The 20,363-nt window shown below is 39.0% G+C and overlaps 1 protein-coding gene and 1 long non-coding RNA gene across 5 annotated transcripts in view; one reads left to right on the top strand and one right to left on the bottom strand.

Moving 5' to 3' along the window:
• LOC117138285 (G protein-coupled receptor kinase 1) overlaps positions 1 to 20,363 on the bottom strand; it is a 134,441-nt gene that overhangs the window by 44,076 nt on the left and 70,002 nt on the right. For 3 of the 4 annotated variants that reach the window (XM_033300256.1, XM_033300257.1, XM_033300258.1), the window contains 3 exons: positions 13,362 to 13,553; positions 13,153 to 13,308; positions 12,773 to 13,099 (listed from right to left, as the gene is read on the bottom strand). The exons of the other annotated variant lie outside the window; for it this stretch is intronic. In XM_033300256.1, coding sequence (XP_033156147.1) covers positions 12,773 to 13,099; positions 13,153 to 13,308; positions 13,362 to 13,553 — 675 coding nt within the window. The remainder of the gene's footprint in view (positions 1 to 12,772; positions 13,100 to 13,152; positions 13,309 to 13,361; positions 13,554 to 20,363) is intronic. 4 annotated transcript variants of the gene reach the window in all.
• Positions 17,209 to 18,478, top strand: LOC117138286. Its single transcript, XR_004459194.1, has 2 exons — positions 17,209 to 18,332; positions 18,392 to 18,478. It is a non-coding gene; the product is annotated as an uncharacterized LOC117138286 (long non-coding RNA).

Consider the following 20,363-nt stretch of genomic DNA (forward strand, 5'->3'; position numbering starts at 1 on the left):
GAGTCTGTCCGACTGTAGGAACGGCGAGGTATCGGGAACTATAAAATTTAGAAAGTTAAGTTAAGAATGTACACAGATTCTAGAAAATTTTAAAAACGTTTAAAAAATTGTTTTTTTCTTATTTATCTTGCAAAATTTTCTTTAATATACCAAATAAATTTTGGCAATGCGCAGCCTAGCGTCAGTCTTACCAGTTACCATCGTCTTGTTGTCTTGTCTTACCAGTTTCTATCGATGTACCAAATTATTTTGGCCCACAAACCGCAAAAAGCTGTCTTACCATCAATTTTTAAAAATGACTTTTTCCCACTCTAACCAAAGCTGCCAAAAGCCATCACGCCTTTAAAAAGTATTGATTTTTTTTCATGATATTATTTACCAATATTTGCCAATTTCTATCGATATCCCAACCAAAATTTAAAAATTATACTTTACACTCCTGAGCTCGACAATAGCGTTCTCTCTTGTTGTGATTTTAATGATGAATTTTTTATATGAATCACAGGCTCGAAATTAAACCCTACTCATAAATTTGACAAAATATGTCCTTCATCTTAGAAGTTCTTAGACTTTATTAACTTTATTCACTTTATACACGTTTATTACAAAGTTTAGGTTTTCCTTTAACAACATTCGGCTTTACTGTCTCTCTGAATTTCACCGAATGATCAATTTTCTTTCAATTCTCTTTTGTCGCTTCTCTTGCTGAACTGCTTTTACTGCTGCATCTCCAAAGACACTAGAATAACAAGATGCGTAACGCCATACGATTTTTTGGCACACGATTTTTTCGCCGTGGCTCTAGAGGTGGCTCCAGGCTCTCTCGAATTTTTGTTCAAGAGCGAGAGAGCGCTACAGCGAACAGCTCTTTTCTGCGCATACACTGATAGCAGACAACTGTATGTGTGCACACGTATGCTCATGCATTGTAAATTTCACAAAATATGCCCTTCACCATAGAAGTTCTTTGACTTTAAATCTATACTATTTTTGATCAATTGGCACCAAGTGAGTTTCTCGCAGAGCCAACAGTTTACCCCGTTGGGCAGGAGCAATAGGAAGCGAAGGCAGATCTGTCATAAAGAGTACCGCCTCACCAGCAGACAGCAGCCAGACGCTACACTCAGCAATAGTTTAATGACTAGCAATGGTACCACCAAGAGCAAATAATTTTGGAATCCAACGAAAGACTGTCGGTACGTGATGCTTAAATTGACAACCTATCGAAGTTTAAAAACTGCTTCCACAGAATTCTTCAAGAACTGCTCAAGCCCTCGTTGGACTTCTCCCAGCTACCAAGAGCCAAGCCACGTTTTTTTTATTATACGAACTACGGTAGGTGGCAAGCACGATTCATAAGCCCTAGTGGAATTATGCCTACGTACTAAATCAAAAACCTCCCTGTGCTCTTCAGTCCTTACTCGCTCACCGGGACTGACAGTCAAGGTATGACTTCGATGAGCACGATGTGAAGCCAGAAGCCGGCCGGACTCGTTTCATTATATTAAGCTGTGCCCCACCTCCCATGCCTCCCTGTTCGCCAACAATCGACGCAGAACAGGCTTTGGGCTGACTCTACGTGGCTCCGGTCTTGAGCGCCGCGATTGCTAGCCCGGCTTTCTCGAACCAGTGGATGGCAGCTCAATCGTGGTGTTACATTTTTCTTGCAAGTCTGCAATTGATTTGGCGACTGCTTTTATTGCCACATCGTCAGCAAAGCAGTGCCTCTCTACTCCCTACTACTACTCTACTTTTTGGGCCAGCTTCCGTATCGTACCAGAGGACACGGTCCCTAAAGTAGCTGCCAAAGACCATCCTCAGGTACTCCGGGACCCCCATAATGTTCATAGCTCCGAGGATTACGGGCCATCTAGCGTTGTTGAAGGCGTTCTTTACTTCCAGAGTCTGAATTGCGCAGTATTCCTCTCTGTCTCCTCGCCATCTTTCACCAGCCAGAGGGGTCTTGGTTATGTTACTCACGGCCGAGAGAGCGTCCAGGGTACTCTATCTCTTCCGGAAGCCATATTGCTGACTTCGTTGATGGCCTCTAGTCGAGTATACAGTAGGCATAAAGGGCGGTAGCTGTTCGCAGCATGTGCTGGTCCCTTGCCTTTCGAGAACAGGACTAGTTTCGAGTTTTTCACCTCGTTGGAAAGATTCCTCCAAAAAGACATTGCTGAAAGGTGGCCCTGAAGATGAAAGGTTTTAGGTTACCCCTCTCCTCCTTAGCTTGTTGGTATCGAGTTTATAGGCAAGGCCCCAGGTATCTCTGTCTACGTTATCCAGCACTCCCATATCCGCCGGGCTTGAATTCTACGCGTTTCCTTCTGAAAGCCACCATGGTGCGAACTGCCTCTCGCTCGTTGCGCCGTTCACCCTTCACCAATACACTGGTGGTTTGCACTGTACCTTTTTCTTCCTTAAAATGGTTGCATCGCAAATTCTACCAAGCATATTCATGAGATCAGGGGTCATACTCTCTGCATTTCCATTTGGTGCTACCAGGGAATCGATTTGGTATGCCAGCATGTCCTCATCGATCTTCCTGGTGTCCCATGCTTGCCCGGCTGTTCTTCTCTGCCGTCTCCAAGACGTGCCCTCCGGAGAAATACTAAAGGATATCAGAGCGTGGTCGCTCAGCTTTACGACGTCATGGACCATCCAGTTAGCGTTAGCCACTAGTCCTCTGCTGATAATGGTATCGTCAATAAATGACGTACCCTTATCGTTGTTAAACGTCGGCTTCCGTCCGTCGTTCAGAATTACCAGGTCCATCATTCCCATAGCGTCGATCACAGCTCGGTCTTTGGGGTTGGAAACACTACCGCCCCATTCCACTGCCAAGGCATTAAAATCACCGGCAATGATCAACACCTGATAGCTGCTTAACCTGACTCGTCTAGGATCATAGATAAATGTCCCCTTCCAGTGATGTAAAGTTCGCTTAGGAGCATGATGTCTACATTGCACCCCGCCGCAGTCTGAGCCAGCAGGCTCTGAGCTGCTGCACAGTGATTAACATTGAGCTGGTCCGGACGTCCTGGGTTATGCGACACCTTGACCACCCAACGGTTAAAGTGCCCTGCTTTAGGACCGCTATCGCATCGTTCGCGTTCATCAGCACTAATGATATCTGCGTGCCATCCCGCATCTGTAAATGAGCGGCCAGGCAGCCACTAGCTCCTCTGTTGTCGTAGCCTCGTACAGTCCGCTGCAGAATAGTGCTATTTATTGCGCACCCGTACGCACAGGGGCCAAATCGTTGAACGTCGCTTCTAGATCGCTCTTAAACTTGGAAACGCTTTCCCAGGCTATTCGCTCTACATCAAGCAGCAGCTCACCTTGCTGAGTTCTCCGTATTTTGCGTACGTGTCTGCCCAGTTTGCTAAGACTTGGGTCCGATCTTGGTTTCCGGAGCATCTCTGCATACGAAGCCTCGCCCGTCTTCTTCACGATCAGTGGCTTTCGCTTTGCAGGTGCATAGGCTTCACCTTGGCCCAATCTTCAGCCGTGCAGATTCTGTCTTGGCGACAGATGCATAGCTGCCTTGCTTGGACTTGTTTGGTTGTCGGATTTCCTGCACCGTTGCTACCAGTCGTATGGTTGCTCGGCTTGGGCGCCTGAACTTTGGGCACTTGCCCCTTTGGCACCTGCGCCTTCTTGCTATGCTTTTGGACATCCGACTGGGTAGCACTGCTCATCACGGTGCTCGTTGGTGGTCCCTTCGTTCAGCTCCTGTTGTTAAGAGCTACGAGTTCAGATACTACAACCTTGGTCTCTCTCGTGACATGCCACTGGGTCTCAAAACCGGATAGCAGGATGTTTATCTTGCCATTCATCCTTACGAGGATGCATTTAAGGTCCTCGTTCTGGAGTGCCGTGGTCAGGTCCGAAGACCGATGAGGGGATCCAGCTGGGGACCAGCCTTTTGCGATGGTACGGTAACCGTGGTCCAGCTGCAGGAGCAAAGTTCTCCACCTCTACAGCAGCACTGATGTCGCTAGTCAACGGCGCTAGCCACCGCGGGAACCGTGATTCCGTCTCCCTGAGTCGGGTTTCCGACTCCAATAGTAGGGGATCTCGAAAGCCTGGAGCTCCTCCTATACGGGTCGTTGAGATCGGGGGACTGCCACCATTGCGCTATCCATCAACTCTAAGATGGCCTAAGGGGACGATTTTTGGTATGTCCGCGATCTTTGTGCCTTTTTCCTATTCTTAAAGAATGGTACGCACCAAAGGAACCAATATCAAATCAAATTTTAAGATTTTAATCTAAGTTCGAATTACGCGCCCTACGGTCGCAACTCAACACTGATCTCACCGTTGAGAGATCAGATCACTCCCAAGATCACCCATTGCGAAAAGTTGCCAGCGTTATCAGCTGTTTTTATCAGCAGAAATGGTCAACTTAAAGTATGGCCTTTTACTTGGAACGCACGGTCATTTCACTCGCCTAAGTAACGCGCAATGGCACAACTCCACCGTGTGGTTTTGAAAGTTTTCCGCAAGTACCGATCGAACCAACTCCGTAAACAACGAAAATTCGCGCAGCGTTAACACAAGACGTCCGTCTGCACGACAGTGCATCTCGCCAAAACCATGTGTTCACATATGAACGTGACAAAGAATATTGGTTGCCTCACACCGTAAATTAAAAATAACAACAACAATAACGTCTTATTTAGATCGTTCTAACATTTTGGTCCTTTGAGCCAACTCTGCAGTCAGAACACAAGCACGTTAAAGTCTGATTTGTTGCGAGCGCATGATTAGCCACAGGCTGCTAACATTTTGGTTGTTTTGTTTTTCGAAATTCTCTGCAGTTTTTTCGCACCAGTAGTAAAAAACTCAGAGATTGCTAACATTGTGGTTTTTTGCTTTTTTTGCGTAAGAAACTCAAAGATTTTAATCGAGAACCTTAGAGTCTGATTTGTTGCGAGCGCTCAATCAGCTAAAGGCGGCAAAAAAGTGAAGAAAATAAAATAAATTACAAGTACAATTCTGGATGACAAAACAATAAAGAAATTTCTTAGTTAATACACGGTTGTTGCGTGACGTTGGCGTTACGAAGGCCAGAAACTGTTCGGTGCGGCGGTGTTCAATAAATAAAAAGTTCAAAAGTGAAACACAAAAACTCCAAAACCCAAACAAAACGAGTTTACAATTAATAAAAGAAAACCAAGAGGCCGAAATTCTAAGAGATGAATATCTCGCAAACGACATCGAAGCAGCAACAATAAAACAACTCGCAAGTTACATTTTTAGTTCAACACCAATATCAAATTCAAGGCAACATCGAAGGAGCAAGGAAGATCATCTGTAACCACCTCCAACGGGAGCAACAGATAAGTTAGCTTTTAATATATTTAGTGGACAAATTGAATTTATATCAATATGCTATCTGAAACAATAATTAAGGTCCTAGCACTGGCAAGCCTAACAAGATAAATAAATGTGATTTAATCTGGTCAATTAACTAGTGACTATATTAACCAAAAAATGTTTTCAGAAATTTGTAACGTAATTGAAACCTTAAAGAGTAAATATTCGAGCCTTAAAGATATTTCTGGGACTGAAATAGAACCTAAGAAAATTGAAAGTGACCCAAACTGGTTGGCAGGGGTTTTCGACAAAAATTTCGAACAATTAAGAGAGTATTTAAATAAAACTCTTGAGGGGTCACCGGGATGTTTCCCTACTAAGAGCTAATAAAGTAGAATTTTTATGTAGTAGAACACAAACAGTAAAATAAAAGAGTTCTACAAAAGATACAAAAATTATATCTCTTTTGACGAATCAGTCGAAGATTTAGAATTTGACGTCAAAAATATTTTAAACATACTAAACGAAAGGATCAATTTTTCCGAAATAAGAACAGGAACTAATAACGGGGTATTGGTAAAGAATGGAGTAGTTATGGATGGGATAGATGATACAAAAAGTATTACCAAAAATACAAGTTCCCACCTTTACTGAAGAAGAAAAAGAGTGGGACTTTTTCTCTGAATTATATTAAAAAATAAATCATACAAGATGATAGAGAGCATTTCTAAAGTATAATTATTTAAAACATGGGAACCAAAAGGAATAAAAATAGGAGAAAACAAGACAGAATGCTATAGTTAAGTTACACGACTATCAGATTAATCAGAGTAATGGGGACTCAGCTAGTATGAATGCGAACACGAAATTTCATAATTTTTCTGGGATATCGATAGATATGGGGAATAAAATGAGAAAAAAATTCAAAAAATCCGTTCGGCGGCTTTAAGGCGTTAGAGTGGGCACGGCAAAAAGTTTTTTGGCAAATCGATTCAAATTTACACGACTAATAAAATTATGAAAAAGTATCCAACAATTTTTCAATAATATGGGTGTGGCAGTTTCGAGCCGTTAGAGTGGGCGTAGCAAAAAGTTTTTTGACAAATAAATATAACTTAACACGACTAATAAAATTATGAAAAAATATCCAAAAGTTTTTCAAAAATGTGGGCGTTAAACGAAGAATAATAGAAATACTATCCCTAAATTAAAACTTTGTGCTGCACATCTCCTCTCAAAATTTATAGATAAAGTCGGGACAGCAACTGGAGGTCAAACGAAGGCATATGGCTGGATTGCACGGATTAAAATGGGAATAATAAAGACAAATATATTCGACAGCAAACTGACGAGATTAGAAAAGTTAAGGAGATCGAGTGAAGACATGTTAAGTCCGAAGACAACCCCGCAGACATAGCATCTAGGGGTGTAAAGCCAGAAAAATTACTAGATTGTAGAATTTGGTGGATGGTTATTTGGCTATGGTAAGCCAAGCCGAAAGAATAATGGCCAAAAGAGGTTGATTTAGATAGTATAATTATTAGTACTGCATTAACAGAAACCTTAAAATTATAGATAATTACTGTATATATCTTTAGATTTATTCAAATAAAATTAAAAAGCAAATCATTTCCCACATATCTTACAGTAAATAATATAGGTAGCAAGTGGATTAATAACAAAAAAACAGCAGGAAATTCAGTTCAGAGATGCATTGTTTAAACCACCAATAAGATATCGATACTAAAAACAAAATATTAGGATTGAACCCATTTTTGGATAAAGGCGGGCTATTAAGAGTGGGAGGTAGATTGCAGAATTCCAGCGCTGAATTTTACACAAAAATGCACATATGGAAACATTACACGGAAAAGTTAATCTGATGCGAAATTATATTTAAAGAAAATTTTTGTCATTCGGATTAAGGAATAGCTAAAAGAGTCTCTCACATGTGCAAGATACAGGCAAATTACGGCAGTACAAATTATGGGAAATTTAACAAAGCACAGGATTACTTTAACCCAACCGTTTTTAAATACTGGAGTAGTCTATGCTGAGCCATATCATATAAGGGCTCAAATAATATTGGTCTGAAATCATATAAAGGTTATATTGCAGTATTCGTATGCACGGCCACAAAGGCTATCCGTTTAGAAGTTGTAAGTGATTTGACGTCTGATGCCTTTTTAGCTGCATTGGGGAGATTCTTTTCCAGAAGAGGAAAGAGGGAGAAAAGGATAATGTGCGAAAATGTTTTCTGATAATGGAACAAATTTTGTGGGCACCGCCGGAAAATTGAATGAAAATTTGCAGAAAACTCAAAGAAAACAATAAAATTATTCCAATTTTAGAAAATGAACTAATTGAATGGCATTTAATTCCCCCGACAGGCCTCATTACGGAGGTATTTGGGAAGCTGGAGTAAAATCTGTAAAATATCACCTTAAAAGAATAATAGGCGACAATAGTCAATAAGTACAATGTTACTTATGAAGAGATGGCAACTCTTTTATGCCACATTGAAGCGGTATTAAATTCAAGGCCTTTTTATAAAGCCAATACTGACAAAGACGATTTAGAAGTTCTATTGAATCCACTACGGACGAAAAACTTGGAAGTTTAGATAGATAGAAACTAATTCAGAAAATTATACGGGAGTTTTGAATTAAATGGGAGAATGATTATTTAAACAAGCAAAAGTTACTCTTAGTAGCTCTGGAATCCATAGGCTTAGAGTAATGGCTATAATGTTATTCCTAATGTTAATTTGCCAAGCATCGAATGCAACTTTACCTACACAAGGAAAACATATGTGGTCAATTGAAAAATTAAACATTAGCTTAATTTATCAATTTCTTCTAAATGAAAATTTATAATATAAAAATAATAATTCATTGTCGGTTTTATTGGTAGCGGCTCAGAAAATCAGCATTTCCCAGTTTGGATCCCTTACGGTAAACTATATCGAAGTTATTGAGGAATATAGAACGACATTCCGAGGAAAGCTTGTAATTGTTTTTTATCTTTTGGTGTGGGAGCTTATTGAGTTGCTTTTATTTTGCCTCTAGAAGGCATTTATATTTAATAGATGGTTTACGAAAGTAACATTTATCTTTACGAAGGCGCAATACAGATTTTGCAAAACGTAATAAAACTTCCTTGAGTCCTTTACTAAACGTACGTATGTAAGTAAGTTGTCCCTTGGCGATCCCGCACGGCGACAGACGCGTTGTAGATGGCCTTTTATGCCGCTTGAGTGGCAAAACACGAAATGGTCGCACAACATTCGAAACAAAACATCTCCAAAATTACAATTCCGTGCCAATGTGCGCAGTGCTGCAATGTAATTGTATGAAAATGGTAGAATGTGGTAATTTCGGAGGGGCGTGTGCCGAAATGATCTGTCAGTAATTTTAAAATTGTGATTAACTCCAGCTCACTCACTCTAGTTGGTGAGGCCAATGATGCTGATAAGTCATATAGCGGCTCGCTGGCCAGCGTTAGGAAAGCCAACTTTTTTCGCTCTTCGTCCTTGACCTCATTTCCAGGCAGGAACCACTTCAAACTGAAGACTCACTCAATCATTTCGGTAAGCTTCCATGTTTTAAAAAGCATAAATACAATTATTGATTATCTCTAATATTCATTCATTAAACCCGTAACTCGTAGCGTAAAAGGGTAAACTTCATTCGTTGAAAAGTATGTAACAGGCAGTAGAAAGCGTTTCCGACTATAAAAACTAAATTCTTGATCAGAATTAGTAGCCAGGTCGATCTAGCCACGTCCGTCTGTCCGTATAATCGTCGAGATCTCGGGAACTATAAAAGCTAAAAGGTTGAGATTGAGCATTCTAGAGGCAAAGACGCAGCGCAAGTTTGTTGACCCATGTTTCCACGTCCACTCTAACGCCCTAAAACTGCTTATAACTGTCACGCCTACATTTTTGAACAATTTTTGGATATATTTTCATAATTTTATTAGTCATGTAAATTTCTATCGATTTGGAAAAAAAATGTTTGCAACTCACTCTAACGCCCTAAAGCTGATACACCCATATTTGTGAAAATTTTTTTAATTTTTTTTCATTTTATTTCCCAATATCTATCGATATCCCAGAAAAATGATGAAATTTCGAGTTCGCATTCACACTAGCTGATAGTCGGGGAACTCGAATATAGCGTTCTCTATTGTTTTCTTCATCAAGCTTTTGAAATGATAAAAGCAACCAGTTTGGGGATCCTCTAAGGACTAAAAATCACCACGAAGGGCTACTTGCCCTGCAATTGGCGCTGCTTATTAAGACGGCACTGCAATGGACGTATTCACATACGTAGGGTCACCTTATCTTGAGGAGCTGCAAGGGATCAGAAGGTATGTTCAAACTAAACGTGGTTGTGTGTTGAACGACACGACGACCACAATTCGCACTCGCGATTGATTCCGGATTGAGTGACAAATTTAGGTAAGCTTTACAAAATAATTTACACTAAAACTAAGCCTCATTGGTTAATATATTCTATAACCAGCGGTTGACGGCCGTTGAAAACAATCGAGGCGGTCGACGCCTTCGGACTGTCCAAGGTATCTACGGGAGTCAAGAGAGGTTGCCCTGAAATACTCCTAATCCGAGGCACATGGCCCTCCGTGAGCTAAGCTATTTGAAGGTTCGGAACTGACTCACCGGCGGTATCGGGATCGCCTCGGGGCAGATGGTGACTCCCTAGTGGACGAGTAAGTTCCGAAGATATAGCTGAATTTTCAGCGGAGAGGTTAGGGAAGACTGGCTCCACGGAATATATATCTTCCCGGCTTCCAATGTAGTATTACAAATTTAAAAAGTAAATACCTTTTCGTGAAACTAAACTTTTGAACTTACTCTTTATAAATTTCACACACAAATATTTAATTTCAAATTGCGTTGTCTGTGACCGTGACTTGCTGGCTCGTCGGTATGGGTGCGATCGATTTGTATTTAATCATGGTTCCGCCATATTCCTAATTCTCTCACGACTTGGGTCATCGGACATACTTCGGGCCATTTACGAGTAATCCCGGAGCGAACCAGAATAATTCAAACAGCCAGATCGCCCAACAGGATTACCCAAGAGTGTTCCATTAAAAATCTTAAAACCTTTCAAGTTGCATCGTAAACTACGTACTTAAATTATTTCTTTTTTTTACTTATTGGTTAATGGGAAATGGTTTTGGAATGGCAAAACTCGATGTTAAAGAAATAAATCGCCTGTTGACATAAATTGCCTGGTTAACTGAATTCCAATCTGGTGTATTTTATTTTCATGTCAAAAATTAAATAAACAAATCACAAAATTTTCCTTAGTTGTAGATTTTTATTGATTAGTTTAACCATCGTGCAAAAACATGTTAGCACATACAGACGTAGGAATTACTGGAAGAAAACTCAGCAAAAATTACAAGAACGCATTTTAACAAAACTTGCATTGCGCGATTATCTTTTTTTGTCAGATTGAAAGTAAGGTTCAAGATATAATGACAAATGTTACGTTTCGAATTTTAAATATTTTTTGAGTAAAAGAAAAGAACAATTTTTTGAGAAAAATAAAGAATCGTGTCCATATGTTCCGTGAAGCATTGTGCAAGTGGAAACGGATTTTTTCACATTAGCCCAATTATTAAAATAGCTACGTGTTCACTCATGAACATGACATTGTATAGTAACAATTGTAAATTGTAGCACCAAATTATATGTACACTCGAAAACACTCAATTAGGCCTCCTGTGAGCGGTTGTATCATAAGTTTCAAGCTGGTCTTCGTCGTAGGATGTTTATATTTTTCAGAATATGATTCTTTTCTTGTATTCCAAGTTAATCGCGCTCGTCGTTTAAATTTTGAATCAATTCATCCTCTTGCATCTGCTTAATCCTTACAACGAACTTAAGGAGCATCTTAGTGCCCGTTAATAGCTGGAGTGGTGGAGTTTTGGTCCTTCTAACAAGGGTTGAGTTGATGACTTCTTTTACTCTACCATTGTCATAGGTAGTCGATTGATAGTTTTGAAAGAACTGACACTATTGAGGTGATGTTTAATGATGTTTGTTAATACAATATAGCCCGAACTTGTCCGACTTGTTACGGCATCTCTAGTGGATGTTTATTTGGTCGGATATAGCCAACAGAATTGGGTGAAACTGCTAGTATGTGCTTTTACTGCTTGTGCGTTGATTTTAGAGGGCCATGCAAATGTATGATACGATTAAATAGGTAGCTCATCTCTGCTTGAGTGAATGAAGTTCCCCTTCTTACGTTCCTTGCTAACAATACATTGTATATAGCAGCTTATACATTTCTGCATATTTTCTTTAAATTTTGGTACGTTAAACTCTTTTCCACTGAGTTCCTTAGTCTTCATGGAAAATCCGCCACCGGAAGTCTTTTTGCTCATGTAATATACAGGATGTCATTGATCATCGTCTGGGGATTTCTGTATAAAAACGGTGCCCAAACCCATATATAGTATGCAGCTCAGTCTCCTGCTGTTGAAGAGCAAGTTTAATTCCGTGCTTTTGTGTGATCAGCATCTTAATATTGTTGAAAGCAGACATCTCTGAATCATCAATGACATTTTTATACATTTTTGTATTAGTCTTATATATATATCTATCTATTCGCAAAAAAAAAATTGGCACGCCCACTTTATTGCCCTAAAACCGCCCAAAACTGCAACGCCAACATTTTTGAAAAACTTTTGAATATTATTTTATAATTTTATTGGTCTTGATGATGCATAGATGCAGCGCAAGTTATTGCCAAGCCCATTCTAACGCCCACAAGCCGCCAAAAACTGCCACGCCCACATTTTTGAAAAATGTTTTGTTTTTTCTTCGTTTTATTGTTTGACAAACATCACTATTCGCTTGCTGAGTAACGGGTATCTGATAGTCGGGGAACTTAATTATAGCTTTCCCTTTTGTTATTCCCCAATATCCATCGATATGCTAGAAAAATTATGAAATTTTTTGTTTCCGCTAGATGAGTAACGGGTATTTGACAGTCGGAAACTGGACTGTCTCTTATAAGGAAACAATAATTCAATTTATTTTTAATACTATTTGCCGATTTTTTTTAAGCAGGTTTAGCGATTTTCATTTCCTCATTCGTCCCTCTCCATGAGATAACTAAACTTTAGCTATATAACATATATAACTGTAAATATTATTATCGTAGCATTTGCCAATAAAAATTAAGATTTTTTTGTTTTGTACATATGAATAACCAATATGCCCCTCTGTATGTAGGTATAAGCACTGTGATCTTGATCTTGATCTTGAGAATATAAGCTAGAAAGTTAAGATTAATCATGAAGAGGAGTAAATGCATCAACAACTTGCTTCAGAAAATTACAGGTTTTGTGGTTGATAAAAATATCTAAAAATATAAAATTAATGTATTTAAAGAATTTGTAAACATACCATAGTTAATGTCATTTTGTCAATTTCTAGCTTATCCTTTGTTTTATGTTGTCGAAATGGAGAATGACCTTTAAGCAATTTATATAACATACATCCAAAGCTAAACCAATCTGCGCACGAATCGTATGATGTTCCTTTAGATAGCACCTCTGGAGCCATATATCCATGAGTTCCCACTGAAGCATGCGGTTTCTTTTTTGAGAAGTCGCAAGCCAATCCCAAATCAGAAATTCGTATGTGTCCGTTTTCATCGAGCAGTATGTTGGCGGGTTTTAAGTCTCGGTACACAATGCAACGTTTATGCATGTGTTCCAATCCCAAAATCACCTAATATTTAAAAGGGGTTAAGTTGGAATAAAATATTTGATGGTATTTCTTACCTCAGCTGCATAAAATTTCATTTCATCCTCACTGAAAATACCATGTTGAGATAAATGGTAATGTAGATCACCACCGTTCATTAGGTCTAATATAAAACATAGTTTATCCGGCGTATGAAAGGCATACGTCATACACACTATGAACGGACAATCAATCTATAGAAATTTTTAAATTACTGAAGCACAATACTATTTATAAACGATCTTACTCCAGTGCTGACTGCTTGCAACATGTTTCTTTCATTAAGAGCTAGCATTTCTCCTTGTTTCATTTTAATCCGTTTTTTGTCCAAGCATTTCATAGCATACATTTTTCCAGTGTCAGCTTTTCGGCATCCATATACTTCTCCGAAACCCCCACGACCTATTATTCTATGAACGCTGAAATCGTTCATAGTTAGCTGAAATATATGAAACGGCAATTGCGATATAATATCTAAATAATGAAACACATGTACATAAAATAAAAAAACATAGGGCGTAAAATTTAACAAGAGAGATTGCTATAGTCGAGTTCCCCGACTATCAGATACCCGTTACTCAGCTTGTTTATATGTGATCGAGAAATATCACAATTTTTCTGGGATGTAAATCGATAGATATTGGGGAATAAAATAATAAAAAATTTTAAAATTTTTCAAAAGTGTGGGCTTGAGCGGCTTACCGTCTTTAGGCCATTAGAGTGGGCGTGGCAAACAGTTTTTTGGCAAATCGATAGAAATTTACACGACTAATATATGAAAAAATTTCACACCCACATTTTTGAACCATTTTTCGATATATTTTCATAATTTTATTAGTCTTGTAAATTTCCATCGATTTGCCAATAAACTCCACGCCCACTCTTACGTCCTAAGCCGCACAAAACTGCCTTGTTCACACTTTTTAATTATTTTTTGATATTTTTTCACAGTTTTATTTGTCTTGTAAATGTCTATCGACTTCCATAAAAACTTTTTGCCAGGCCCACTCTAACGCCCTAAAACCGACCGAAACTGCCACGCCCATATTATGTAAAATTGTACTTCTATTAGTTGCTTAAGATAATAGAAGATAATGATTAACAGAGTCAAATGCTTTACTAAAGTCAGTGTAGAAGGTTATTTTTGAAGCCCTGTAGGAAGATAGCTCCAAAACGTTGGTGGTTGTTGATCTGCGTTTGATAAAACCGTGATGATTTAATTTACAAATATTTCTTGTTTTTTACACGTTCATCGTAGTGTAAAACGGTATAACTCGAAGAATACAAGAAAAATAAATTTTTAAGAGGACTCTTTGCGTTCGCCATTCAAATAATTTAAATTGCTATTCAAAAGATCAACAGGGAAATGTAATAAATAAAGTTCCCCTTCTAGAAGGGAATTATTAACAGAGTCAAATGGTTTACTAAAGTCAGTGTGGGTGAAATCTGTTAGAAGCACTGTATTAAAAAGGAAGTTAGCTCCAAAAGGTTAGTAGTTCTTAAGCTGCTTTTCATAAAATCGTGCTGACATGGTTATATAATTGACCTACAAAGGTGCCGCAAAGAGATAACATTTCCGAAAAGATTTGGGATAGCCGACAATTTAGAGATTCCTTTGTAATTGCTTGAATCCAATTTGCTACAATTTTTATGAAGAGGAATTATAAAGGCCTCCTTCCAGACAGGCTTAACATGATGAAGATCGTAAAACAGTGAGATTTTAGATTGGGACAAAACATTAAATTCGACTTTGATACCGCGTAAGAGTATAGCTGCTGGGTATGAGGTAACGTAGAATACGGTATTTGAAAAAACTTGGCAAATGGATCCGTTTTTGCCTGATCCGATGTTTTCGTAGTATTATCAAAAAATAACAAACAAAAACAAGAGGGAGAGAAATTGTTTTGCGCTTAGTGCTAACGAAATTAAAAAACTGTCTCGTATCCTGTGCTAACAGGAATTGTCGATTGTTTTCTTTGAAAGTGGGATAATATGAATCTTGAAGTTGAGTAAGAGGTGCTACTCTGGACGAAACATACTTTCAGGAATTGTTCCAAGACATAGAAAAAAATCGACGAAGATAGCTTTGAATATAATTAACTTGCGACAACGATAAATCGAACAAGCCGTCAGGAAAGTCATGTATATAGGGAAAAGGGATATTCGATTTTTCTTCTGGGAACCACATTAAGCCTGGTATATTCAAATCACCTAGAACTACCAGTGGGCCCCTATCAGACCATATATTTGAGACGCATTGAAGAGCGGACAAATGATTTAGATATTCTGGGAATTCAGTAGACGGCGGCGGAATATAAGAGCACGTTACGTAAACAGATTTATCGGAAATTACAGCTTTCCACATATGAATTCTGAGTAACGGGACGCGTTAAATAGTACCTCCATAAACACGGTGTCCGCGGCCCTCCTTTCACCTACAAATCAGCCATGCCCACACTTTTAAACAATTATTCAAGTTTTTTTTTCATAATCTTCCGCTTTTATATTATCGGCTTTTGTTTTGCCTTGTATATAAGACAATATATCAGATGATATTTAATCAGGGGAAAGCCGAAAAAGAAAATTTGTTTCTTTAGTGGATCCACGTGAGGGGTTTTGACACTGCCGTACTGGCACTGTATTTCTGAAAGGCCAACTTGTGCAAATAGTCCGTGCTCAATATTTATTTTTGGTGGTAAACCGATTAAGAAACCAGTACAAATACATCGGAATCTCTAGCAATCCCAAGTTGGACTCACTTCACAACGGATTGATCGGATTGCTCCGAACCGTTTTTAGCTGCCGATCTTAGCAACAGTTGAGGATTTGCTGTGATTAACGGCTGATCAGCTGTTGAGTCCTGTAGATCCCATGCCAGTGGCTGCGGGGTGTTCCCATTAGGCTTTCTTGCGCTTTGGAGATTCGTATATACCTTAACGCTACTAAACTGCGAATGTAGCATGGAATGTTTTTCATCAGATCGTCGAAAACAATCTCTTCCTACGCCAAAACTACATATCAGTTCTTTTAAGCCACCTTACGTTTCGCGCATACACGATTTCATCTCGATCACAAACATTAGGCAATCATCACAACAGTATTTAAGATTTTCGACCTTAGCTGGTTCATCACTTGTTCGGCCGTTAAAACAAGCGTACTTCACTTTAATGCCCTAAAACCGCCAAAAACTGCCAAGCCCACATTTTGAATAATTTTTCGTAATTTTTTCATAATTTTATTAGTCTTAAATTTTTATTCTATCGATTTGTCAATAAACTTTTTGCCACGCCCACTCTAACGAACTACAGCCGCCGAACCGGTCACGCCCACACATTGAAACAATTTTTTGCATTTTTTCTCATTTTATTTCTCAATATCTATTGATATTCCAAAAAAAATATGAACTTTTGCGTTCTCATTCAGACTAGCTGTGAAACGTGTATCTGATAGTCGGGGAACTTGACTATAGCATTTTATCTTGATTCGTTTCGGATCACTGTACAAAGATACAAAATCAAAACTGGCAAGCGACTTGTTAAATGTGAGTGGGAGCGCGGAATAAAACACGACAGTTCGCTTTGAAGTTATAAACAGAATATGTTTTAATATGTTTATGCCGAAAGAAAATACATACATTGTATTGCGTTAGCTCTGTGAAAACCAAATAAACGCTGTTTCTAGTGTAGAAACAAAATTAGAATTATCATTGTCGATTTTAAGGAACGACGAACATAAATAATTCTAATAATGACGCTAGAGTGGTTTTTTACATTATCGCTTGAATCCAAGCTCGTCACTTAAATGTTTACTGTTGAGCAGCAATAGTTTGAATTAGGGTTACATCTGCCGGCATATTGCTAAAGATCAACAATACGATATTCAGTGACCAGCCCGTTATTACTGTGCCAGCAGTGCTCATAGACGGTAACACACCTCTAAGATACATCGAATGCCTCTTGAAGGCTAAGTATGATGGTATGCAGGTTTGCAAGGCCCTTACGAAAAGAATTGTTTTCATTTGATCGGCAGCCCACACATATAAACCTTTACTTTTATATATAGTAAATATAATAGTAATAATATACTGGGTTGCCCAAAAAGAAATTGCGGATAGTCGGCGTTGACAAATTTTGTCAACGGATTGTGACTCTGTAATTGCATTCTTTCTTCTGTCAGTTATCAGCTGTTACTTTTAGCTTGCTTTAGAAAACAAGTGCGCGAAATTTTGTTTACATTTGTTTGTTTGGCGTCAATTTTAATATGGAGCCCACAAAGAAGCATTTTCGTCATATTTTACTTTATTATTTCCGTAAAGGAAAGAACGCGGAGCAGGTTGCTAAAAAGTTACGAGATGTAAATGGTGATGAAGCCTTAAAAGGAAGACAGTGTCAAAATTGGTTTTGGCCATCAAGGAGAAGCGACCAGAATTGGTCAATCGTAAAGGTGTCATATTCCACCAGGACAACGCTAGACCGCACACTTCTTTGGTCACTCTCCAAAAACTGAGTGAGCTTGCCTGGGAACTTTTGATGCATCCACCATATAGCCCTGACCTTGCCCCATCAGACTACCATTTATTACGATCTTTGCAGAACTACTTACATGGTAAAACTTTTAGCAATGATGAGGCTATAAAATCGCACTCGGTTCAGTTTTTTTGCATATAAAGACCAGAAGTTCTATGAGCGTGGAATACTAAATTTGCCAGGAAGATGGCAAAAGGTTATCGAACAAAATGGCAATTATATATTTGATTAAAGTTCATTCTAAGTTTTATGAAAAATTCATTTACTTTCTTTTAAAAAATCCGCAATTACTTCAATAATAATAATAATTAAATATTTTGCATACCTTAATGCTGTTTGTTATTGTTGGTAATTGATACGTAAACCGCGACATAAATATTTTTCTGAGGCATTTGGTAAAGCGTTAATACGTCAGATCTTTAAAATTTGTAACTGTGGGCACAGACAATTTGAAAATTGTTTAGTGCATCATTTGACATAGGACACCTTGTTTTATAAATTCTTTTTAAGTAAATTCTTTTTCATTTAGGCTGGAGCTACATTCGGAAAGTGGAAATAATAAACCAGAACTAATTTTTATGGACCAAGTAGAAGATATATCATCGGATTTCATTCTGCACAAAAACGAGAATTGCATTCAAATTCGCATTAATGATGGAACCCGTGATGGCAGAATCATTTTGACAAACTCAGTAAGCTAAATAAATCCTTTTCTTTCTTACCGTTTAAGCAGATACAATATTTTTTTTAGGATGAAATAGGATTAAAAGAATGGTCATCTTCCCTAAGATCGGCACACAAAATTTCTCAAGACCTCTTGGGATCAATGGCTAAAAAAGCTGGAAAAATATATGGCAGTGAAAGAGACGTCAACAAATCCATGTATATTTTTGGTGCGAACTGCTCAACGACAACTTCTAACGGGTCTAATTAATATTTAATTGTATTCAGTTTATAAGCCCAAAGATTTAAGTTATGAACCCTCTTCTTGCGCTCTTCGTCACACCCCCTCCCACCGGCCTGACTCACACGCGCTGCCGACGAACTGCTGCGTCTGCAACTTACGCCTGTTGCCATGGTGCAGCGGAGCCGCCGGACGTTGGATAAACGACTGCCGACTTAGCACGGCTCATATTTCGGCGACTTGGCCGACTGCTATGCGTAGTCGCCCCCTCACCCTGCCCCAGCAGCGAACGCTGCCGGCGATACTGGAACCGCAGCTCTGATGGGAACCAGGCCCGGTTCCTGTCTTCAGTCTTCGACGGACACATAACAGAACCGCTAGCAGATTACGAATTGAATCTTAAAATAAAGCTAATCGTAAACTTGAACCCTCTTGACTATTATTTGGAGAACCACAGCATGTTGGCTGTTATATCAAGGTGAAGTATGCGGCAACGAGTGCCGAGAACCCTGATGCAAGTGCAACTTGCTGGCGCCCGAACAGGGACCGGCAGTGTCCGGCCGATAAAAGTGATACAAAAAAATTGTGGAAATTTGTGCGTAAAAATGGTGGTGGTGTGCATAAGTCAGATTAAGATCTGAAATCCATAAAAGAAAAAGAAGTGTTGCGTGAGCCGTGTATAAAATGATAAAATAGCAATTACTGCCGGGGGGAACTACGCCCATCCCGGGGCGCAACAAAAATTGCATAATTCAATAAAAGGTGTAAAATTTCTGAAATAAAAATGTAAACCTATGTTGCGCCAAGACCTAATTTAAATTAATAAAACAACGACCCGCTACCGGAGGACGCTACGTCGTCCATGCCGAGCGCAAGAGTTGTACGATACCTATAACGTAATTAAAACATAATCAACCCACTGCGGCGGTACGGCTTGTGGAAAAATTTTTTTTTCCTTGCCAATTCGCGAGTGCAAAAGATTGTGTGGCATAAACCAATAATTAACCATTGCAGCAGTTTACCTGCGGCAATACGAGTAATATGAGCGCCCAGCGTGATAAAGTGGTGTGTGGCAGCTTGTTGGATACGTTAAGTGGTGTGGAATGCACCCAAAAAAAACCGCCCAACAAGTTGTGTGGCGGCCGTACCTTAGTAGGCAAACAGCCAAAAGGGATACTACGGAACCACTGTGCCCAGTGCCGAAGTAAATTAGAGGTCATCAATAAAAACCTGTAACAGCACGCACGCAAGAAAAAAATATTACAAAATGCGTAGCGCACATGCAATATGGAATATCAAAATACACTAAAAAAATTGTATAAACACATGCACAACACCACAGTTCAAAAGAAAACAAATATGTCGCATTACGAATGTATTTTGACCACTGTGCTTGCAAGACGCAGCTGCGCAATGAGTTCGGTATATTGAGAGGTCATTCTTAGAATTTGACTACAACGTAGAATATGACTGGCGCCAAAGTACCGTTACGAGTGAGGCGACAGCGTTGTCGCGCTGTCGCCAAGTGTAGTCCAGCTAGCGTGTGTAAAGGATAGATCGATGCGTAGAAAATACGATCAGTTGAATACAGACGATCACGCACGCCGGCTGTAATTCGCTTCGCTCGGAAAGTTTAGTTGCCAACACGAAAGGTCAGGCTCAAATAAATGCCAACGCTGCGACAAATATAATACAATTTCCCCAATTTCCCGAAATGGGACGAATAAAATACAAATTCTCTACAATACACTAAGTCACCTTTTTTTTACTTATCCCAATAGAATATTCATGCTGTAAGGGTACAACCTATAACGACGAA

Source organism: Drosophila mauritiana, chromosome 2R (assembly GCF_004382145.1).
Source record: "Drosophila mauritiana strain mau12 chromosome 2R, ASM438214v1, whole genome shotgun sequence".
NCBI classification, from domain to species: Eukaryota; Metazoa; Arthropoda; class Insecta; order Diptera; family Drosophilidae; genus Drosophila; species Drosophila mauritiana.